This window comes from Haemaphysalis longicornis, unplaced genomic scaffold, assembly GCF_048455015.1.
Source record: "Haemaphysalis longicornis isolate Haplotype H1 unplaced genomic scaffold, Haemaphysalis longicornis Haplotype H1 scaffold_2, whole genome shotgun sequence".
NCBI classification, from domain to species: domain Eukaryota; kingdom Metazoa; phylum Arthropoda; class Arachnida; order Ixodida; family Ixodidae; genus Haemaphysalis; species Haemaphysalis longicornis.
Genome location: NW_027526295.1, coordinates 168,985,423 through 168,994,500, shown reverse-complemented (window position 1 = coordinate 168,994,500; position 9,078 = coordinate 168,985,423). Strand labels below are relative to the sequence as shown.

The 9,078-nt window shown below is 44.8% G+C and overlaps 1 protein-coding gene across 1 annotated transcript; it reads right to left on the bottom strand.

Moving 5' to 3' along the window:
* Window positions 1-445: 445 nt before the first annotated feature.
* Window positions 446-1,089, bottom strand: LOC144168410 (uncharacterized). Its single transcript, XM_077697405.1, has 4 exons — window positions 1,071-1,089; window positions 988-1,000; window positions 836-876; window positions 446-727 (listed from the first exon to the last, which is right to left on the bottom strand). Exons 1-4 carry the CDS (start codon window positions 1,087-1,089, stop codon window positions 492-494), a joined length of 309 nt encoding a protein of 102 aa, XP_077553531.1. The 3' UTR covers window positions 446-491.
* Window positions 1,090-9,078: the final 7,989 nt, after the last annotated feature.

Here is a 9,078-nt window from a genome sequence, read left to right as displayed (position 1 = left end):
CATAAACAAAGAAGAAATGGAAGGCGTATCTTGTGCGACGAGCAAATCACGCAGTGCCGCCCCGTGCCGGCGATGACTAGAGATTTCGCAGTGGTTCCAGGCGTGAAGGAAAGAATGAAAGCGCTTATTGAAAGCGTTGCAGGGTGCCTTTAGGCTTATGGACCTGCTTGAGTATGAAGGGCATGAATAAGTCGCCAGTAGGTTGAGTGAATCGATATTACCACATTAAAATATCAGGCTGACACGTAGCCTACAATACTAAAATACAGAACAGAGTACAAACGTGGCAGTTATCTTTGCACACGCCGCGGTGATTTTCGTATTCTCGATGCAAACCGAACTCCCACGTTTGGTGTGCAATGTAATTTGTCTGTTCTTTTCAGCGCGCGGTCATTGAGGACATCTGCAGCAAAGCGGACAGACGGTGAAGCCGTATACACTGGCAGTCTTTTATTTCATTGGTGCGGCCTTTCTGGTGTCTAGGCACCCAGTCAGCCCTTGTTGAGGAGGTCGCCGACAGCTGCACCAGCAGCCCCATTAGCGGCTCCGCCTGCTATTGCGACAATGATTGGAATAAAAATAGCGTATTCTTCGGAATCCGGATCCATGACAGCTTTTAATGCCGTGTCGAGCTGTTCAGGGGTGAGGAGCGAGGCTTGACCTTGAAGAATTTTCCCAATGAACTCTATGGTCTCCCCTGTCTTTCTAAGCGAGGAGTCCCCATCGCCTGAAATTTCAACGCAAATGAGAAATCAGCATTGGTACTGTCGCAACTTGTATTATATTAAGCAAATACTCTTACCTATTTCACCGTTGTGTAATATAACGCACTCACCTCTTTGCACCAATCGTGCCCGAGGGTGTGACTCAGGCACCCTAAAACATACCAGAACGCAATCAGAAATTGTCGCCGCTCACACCATAGTGCAATGGAAGAGTTACCGTCAAACATAAATGAGGCAAAAATAAAGGTTTCGAGTTACTCACACAGTGGCAGCATCTAGGCGAGCCACGGGGCATGAAAAAAAAAAAAAAAACAGGGCACACAATTAGCGCAGATTCATTGCTACATTCGGGGGCTGTGCACATTTTTTGCTTATCTCATATTGTAAATATTTTCACGTATGCGTATCGAAAAGTGTGCTAGAAACTTGTTCTTACACAGAAAAGTGAGGGCAGAGCTTCTGTCAGTAAGGGGTGTTTTTTTTCTTGATTAAGATACGGAAACACGATTTCTGTTCCCGCCTCCGGCCATAGCCAGTCCTTTCTCGAATACTTTTAGGAATGGATAATTTACGAGTTATCCCGCGCAGTCATCTAAGGCCTAAGCAATTCTATAGCGCATACCAATTATCACGCAGCAGTCAAATAATGGATGCGGTCCCAGCTTAATACGTGCACGGAACGCGTCAATTCGAGCAGTAGTCCCACCTAGTATAGTAGTCCCACTTAGTGTAGGTTCTCCTTGTCTGAATAATTCAGTAACGAATAACGCAGCCCTTATAACACGTTAACTTCACGCAAAGGGACAACTTTTTAAACAACGGTTCCGAAAACAAATCGCACCGTGCACACGCCAATAACCGGCTGCCCCTCCTCCCCCCCCCCACCCCCTTCCCCGTGTAAACATTATATGCAAGTTACAAACTAATTTAAATGGCACTGGATGAATAGTCCTCATGTGTTCAGTATTATGCCCGAACTAAAGCAGAAATAAGTAAATTTATACGGAGGTAACTACAATTTCTACCAGCCTTGAGGGAACGGTGAATATTTTTACATTCCTTTCTTTTGTTGGCGGCCGTATTACATACAACTTGCAAAGAGAGCAGTGGCACATGCAAAGAAGTGGGCGAGAGGCCATGTCTTCACCGAAATTTTCAACTTCCTGAAAGCGGGGAAATAGATTAATGCTCCGTATGCGCTTACGGTAACATAAAGTATGAGAAGTGAGGAATGAAAGCACATCAATAACAACCACTATCGGCAATTACTTTGTTGCCCCAAGGATGCACAAAGACAATGGCGTGCGAGGGGAGGGTAAAAGGGAAAAGGTAATTACACCCGAAAAATATTTCTGGTTCGTGCAAAACAGAAACAAGAACTTCAAAATTCAAATTTTGTCGGTAATATTGCGTGGCAGCTACACTTAGGCGATAAACCGTGCAGTACAGGGCAGCTGCAATGGGCCGACATTTTGACACACGTGGGTTTGTTTTACGAATTCATCAGAAAAGCGACTCCAACGGCTAGGATCAAGCAAACCAGCTCACACTGAGAAACGCAATGCATTAAAGTGCAGAAACGACGATGAGTAATTCTTTGAAACTACCACAAAAAATATATGCAGTGTTTATTTTCCATCAAGTGGGGACATGATATCTTTTCTTCCTTTTTTATTCCCATTGAAGTATATTTTCAGGTTCCATAAGCGGCTTCTGTGTCCATGTTGCCTCTTAATAAGCTTGCAAATTTATCTGATTTTTTAGGGTTTAATATAAGAAATCCGAGCAAGTGCTTTAAAACGTCATGATTACTCACAACCGTTATTTAATTTCGTTTCGTTTAGCCGGGTAAAATAATCATGACCGTTGAAACCTCGTTTTTGAACGCAATTATGGCGCATATTTTTGCAATAAGTTTGAGAGAATTGACTTCCAGAAAAAGGAGGGCTCAAATTTTGTAAATGGCAATGTTTACTTACATGTCTCAGCCGCGAGAGCGAATAATGTAATCCAGAGATAAAGCTTCATTCCTGGTGGCCTGAAAAAACAAAAACACGAGGAAAAATTGTTGATTTTCAAGAAAAAATACAGCACGTTTCGTATAACTGAACCCTCGCGGCAAAGTGTAAGGGGCTCTCTGCTTTTTCTTTAAATACCTGAGATGGGACTTGAAGCATACCAAACGGCAAAAAGTTCAGTTTTTTTGTTAAGGGGATATACCTTTCAACAAGACCTAAGCAGCCTTCAAACAGTTTGTTCTTCGAATTAATTACCTGTGCGGAGTTACGACGTCCAAACAGAGAAGTGATTTTTGCGTTTGGAAAGGGTGCATCTGCGTTGGTCTTTATATACGAATGCAAACGTTAAGACCCAAATGACCCCATTGCAACACATGGGGCTTCACAGCAAACAAAAAAAAAACTTATTGTCAACTACTGAGAAATAAATAGCAAGAGATTCTTTGTATGGCATTCCTCGGGGGTGCGAGATGTCGTTGCACTTAATGTTATCATCACATATTCATGCAACGTGGGCCGAACGGGGCCCTTCATGTTATCTGTCGCGCACGTGCCAGACTATAATTACTGGAGGATCGTCAGCTACTGCAGTAATGGCAGCACTTCCTTCTAGTGATCCCTGTAGAAGTCAAGGTTTAGCAACATCTCAGCATATTGTGCGAACAATGGGTGCCGAAGATAACGATAAGATTGAACGTAAACTCTTGTGTTGTAGCGAAGAAGAAATGCTGCGGTTCGATAAATGTTACTCTGGAGAACCGAAAAAAATAACCAGTTCGGTTACGGTTAGCGTTCGGTTGAATCATTTCGTTCCGGTTTGGTACCGGGTAGACGAAATTGCGTACCGAACCGGTTCGACGAGTGGAATTATTAGCGAAGTCGGTAAAAAAGATTTAGTTGCGTAAAACGACACTAAAAAGAAATAAAAACATAAATTTAGAATTTTTCTCGTTTCTGTAAAAGGCGCGTAATTTCAATCAAACTATTGAAAAATTGGGCCGGATATGAGAAAACAGATAAAGTAGTGACGATTTTTAAGCCACTTTCCCGCCCAGACGTTATGTTGTCCTAACGGCTGCACAAAGCCACCGCCAGACGGTGTGGCGGTGGGATATATTTTCTATCCTTTTCTTGTGTGTTGAACTCGCAATTCTCACTGTAGGATCGCCCATCACGCTAACCATCAAACCATAGGGTTATGCTTGCGTACTTGCGCATTTAAATGCCAGTGCTTAATACCAGCGGTGTGCATTTAGCATTAGTTGTAGCATAATAAAATATCCTACAGCAGCCATGTGAATGCTACCATTAATTTGATTGTTGGGTCACCCAGATTATTGTTTTGCTGTCATCTCGAGGGTGTAAGAGAAACTTTTTTATGAAGTAAGCTTTAGTTAATACTCAGTCATTACATTATTGCTCCGATCACTGTAATGCATTTTGCGATAGCAATCACCGACGTGTGCGTCACAATAAATACGTAATCGCTCAGCCTGATCCCGGGCATCGTTGCTAAGCTACAGTATGGAATCTTCAACAGAATATGCCTTACAAACTGAAAGGCAATCTAACACGCCAAGCTAGAGAAATAATTTTGGGGGGAATGCTCTTCAAATCGTCGACAGCAGTAACAGTAGCTGAAACGAGTCCCAGTAACGGGAGAGGGGCGAGTTGGGCAGTTAGTAAAGATGCAGCTCCGAAAACAAATCAGAGTTGAACGAGAGAACACTGCAGAACAAGCAGAAGGGATGAGTGCTGGGCAAGTGTGAGTGTGGGACCGACGTTCATTTCTGCGTGTGTCATCTGCTTTTATGCCGTTTTTTCTTGTAAGACCGAATACGTAGTGACTGCGAGGTCACGGAAAGACTTTTTTTGCAAGAGGAACAAGTGTGCGCACCGTACGCTGGCAGCTTTAGTTACTATATCGTTTATCACTTCTAACTCTTTAAACATTGCCGTCCCTTCCAAATAAACTTGAAAGGAGGGCAGAAGCTAAAAGTGCGTCTAATCGATCGTCGAACCTTCCAAGACCCAAGTCCCAAACGAGGAACGAACCGATGCGACGATGCTTCGGTTACTAACTAAAAATATCTAAATAAAAATGATCAAACTGAATGCCGATACGTGGTTTATGAGATTCTATTCCTACTTCATGATCGATGCGTGTATTGTCTTACATAGAATCGTTCCTTTTCCTGTGATTTTAGAGGTTTTGAGTAGCTACCCGCCGCGGTGGCTCAGTGCCTACGGCGTTGCGCTGCTGAGCACGAGGTCACGGGTTCGATTCCTCGCCGCGGCGGCCGCTTTTGTGATGGAGGCGAAATAGGAAAACGCCCGTGTGTACGAAATTTCGGCGCACGTTAAAGATTCCCAGGTGGTCAAAATTAATTCGGAGCGCTCCACTACGGTGTGCCTCATCGCCTGCGTTGCGTCGGCGCGTTAAACCCTACAATCAATCAATCAAGTTTTGAGTAGCCGTTTCGGCACAATGCAGGCCTGGTTTTGTGCCCGCGCCGTGTGTCAAGAGATCTTATCAGAGCTTTTCGAACAACCAACACTTGAATTGCGCAACGCATTTTTTTCTTGACGAACGCCTTCGGTTCCACTAAGAAAGCTTTCCCTTTAAAAAAGCGAACTTGTCGGCTTTATAATTTTTTTAAACTTACAATTACACCACGCCCCACGGCAGTCGCTTCGTTTGCATGAACGACACGTTTGGTTATGATAGGTGGGACAAAGAAAATAATCTGAATAGAGCTTTGTGCACTCTCTAGTATTTTGCTTATTCGATTTTTGCTTATTTTACGATGAAAATTTAAAACCTCGCGATGTGCATATTTTGCTGTTTTTCCGCGAAATCACGTTTTAAAAATACTCGTGCGTTCGCTGCCCCAATGGTACATCTCTGCTCCGGGGTGCAGATTATGCAACAAACGACAGAATAATTTTAACCACCTTGGGATATTTCCCTTGGGGCGAAAATATGCTCGTTCTCGTTTTCGGTTGGCATCAGAAAAATGAACGTGGGGAACGGCGATCCAACGCTTATCATACCTCTTGTCAGCAGCAAATCGAGTAAACACTGAACACGTTCTCCGGGTCCTACTATTAAAGTATTTACACCCTCCAGGTGTTCCACCTTTTTAAATAATTTAGGAAATCGAAAAAGCCGTTGCGCATCCCAAGTGCTCCTGAGCGCACACAGGTTATTACAAGTTCGTTTCATATGGCATTTCGTTTGGTCAGCCATTCACTCTGCTCGAGCTAGTAGCAACAACATACCATTGGTACGTTGCTGCACGTTCTTTTACCCTGTTGCTGCTACAAAGAGAACGTTGATACTACAGTCTTCTGATTGTTCTGTAGAAGAAAGTGCGTGAAAGGGTAAGGAGTTTACGGTACGGAAAAGAAAAAAAGGCTGGGCTGGCATTGACTGCACAATATTAGCAACGCATAGTCGAACCATTTCGTCGTGAATCGGTAACCGCTATTTCATTTTCCGGTACAGTTCCGGTTTGCGTTCAGCGTGCTCAAAATGTACCGGTTCAGTTTCGGGTTCAGCTCCCGTTTTCGGTTCGGTTCGGTTCTTTTCCGGTTCCACACCCTGATAAACGTTACGTGCTGCATACGTGCTAAGTGGGTATGGTGTGGCACATGAAGTCGCAAAGCACGCAACTTTTCTTTTTCTTTTTACGTCAGCGCAGCCCTTCCCTTCTACGTTCCTCTCAGTGAAACTTTGCCCACAATCAGTTTTGCTTACCACCAGGCCACGTGCCGGATCAGCGAATCGCGAATGGGTGCCGTCACAAGCTCACTGCCTGGTGTCAGCAGTATGGGTCAGTTGTGGCCTGAGCATGTAAAAGGGACCTTCACGGGGCTAACCTGTGCTAACATACTTGTTGGAAGCTTAGTTCCTTTGACGTAAAAAGCTCGCCACACGCTCATCGCGTAGCATGGCGTGTGCCATAAGGACAAATGTTACACCCGCACTCATGAATTTTTAAAATAAAACATTGGCACTTGATCGGGATTTCAGGTCCACAATGGGGCCTCCACTCCACTGCGCGAAATATTGAGCGGCAGCACGTTATCTCGCTGCAGCGGGAAGAACAGAGTAAACGGTTGTATAAAGATCTATGCCACTAGAAAAATTGCGAACCGAATGAAGCCGTAAAAAATACTAATATATCTTATCAAATATGACGTTGACGACGTCTTTGTATCTCAAATCGACATCGGTGTAAAGAGAAGAAAATTTTTCTGGGAATTCAAGTCTTGCCATGAGTTAAGTTCGCGAGTTTAGTGTGCGCCGACGAGTTGACGAGTTGACGAGTTATGAGTTCACGAGTTTAGTGGGCGCCGACGTAAACGGCAATAACGGCACTAACGGAGTAACCTCTTCATGGCTCACTTGGACAGGATTCTCACACAGGTCAAAGCACACAGGAGTCATGAAAGTATTTCGATATGTCGATGACTTCTTATTGTTGCTGGTGAGTAGCGAGCAAGCTTTCCCTGTGGACGGGGCCAGTACGTGGCCAGTCATGAAAGTATTTCGATATGTCGATGACTTCTTATTGTTGCTGGTGAGTAGCGAGCAAGCTTTCCCTGTGGACGTGGCCGAGGGATACCAGAATGCAGTTTGGTTTAAAGAGAGAAGGACGTGTGGTTGTTTCAGGTTTTTTATGGCCGTGAAAACATTGCGGCAGGTTCCAAACAATTTCTCCAGCTATGCACTTTGTGTGTTCTATTTCCCGGGAGTGACAGCACGGGAGCCCAGGAGCTGAATCCACACTTCCGCTTTTGTTGGGGTCATATTATTGAGAGTCATAGAAATCGAACCAACATCCCAAGCTACAACCCCCGGCGACTCCCCATTTATCACACGTCTGTGAACCGAAATTCGGCAGTGACAGAGAGAAAGGCGCGTTAAAAAGTGTGACAGAGTGGGTTTAATAATGGAAGCCTGTGTTTTATTGCGCAAGCATTCTTTGTTGGATACCTCAGTAAGAACTTTGTAATGCCAGCTCAAGAAATTTAACCATTAAATAGTTAAAAGTAAAGCACTAAGAACAAAAAAAAAACCAAACCGAGCAAGAGTAAATGCAATTTGCGAATTAACAGACAAATCTGGCAACCCCCGTCACTTTTAAAAAGGAAAAGAAGAGAAAGAAGTACCGAGACAACGAAGTAACGAAAGTGCAAAGTTCGACCTGATCGCACGCCATTGTGCATTTGACTAAAACAGAAAATTAAAAAAAGAAATAAAACATAATGGCCTTTCATTCAGTGAAGATGGATGAGCTGCGAAGCTGCAAGCTGTCGATGATGTGCACTAAACAAACAACGTCTGTTTTTAATTTGCAATTGAGCATTCTTTCTAGCCATTTAGATGAATGAGACATGGAAGGACTCTAGCTTTGTTCCAGCGAAAATAAATGGGGCGGTCTGTTCTCTTGCTGCATCGTAAGCATCTTACTGTCTTTGTAACACACATCCCAATCCGCTCGACCAGTGCGGGCACCAGACAGGTCGCATTCGGCTATTTTGTGTGCTCGTGTAAACCTCCCTCCCGTACAACGAAGGTGTCACCAGTGGGGGCATTAAACCAAGAGCTCTGGGAGCACGCGTCCCTTCCTCCCTTCACTCACGACACGTGCACGCATAAACCAGCAACCCCCTTTTTTGTACGTCCTTATTTCTGCATATAAAAGGTTAAAACCATTGCGGCAGAACTAGGGTTGTTTAAGGGTGGTCGGGGTGGAGTACAGGTGTCCACTTCTTCGAGGTAGGTTGGTACCGAGGTGGGCTCTGCGAAGAAACGTCCAGGTTCTTCTTTCTGATTGAGTACCAAAGAAAGGCCGGCCAGCTGATGTGTGTCTGATCGGCCGATGTGCAATGACGGATCAATCCTCTAGCAAGGTGCGAGGTTGGTGTCCGCTGAGGGACTAAAGGGTTGTTTCCCGGAGCACTGTAAAAGCAGGGTGACTTCATTGGAGATGCTCGGTCGTGTCTCTTGCAGGGCATGATGGGCACTGTGGGGTCATGTATGAGTGTTGGATAATGAGGGGCAACCGTGCTGGTGAGAGCAGTTTGGGCTCTACGAAGAAGTACCGCCTGTGCCCTTCGGAGTGCACTGGGTGGACGGCGATATAATTCCTCACAGTTAGCCAAGTGCCGAAGAACTTTTCGATGATATCTTGGTGCGCGACATCATATCTCGGCCGTATCCATAGGAGGCGACAGCGGATGTGAAACATCGGCAGGTTTCCAAGAAGTATTAACGACAGCGTATCCAGGCAAAGTTGCGGAAAGAGCTGCAGCGCGCACTGGCT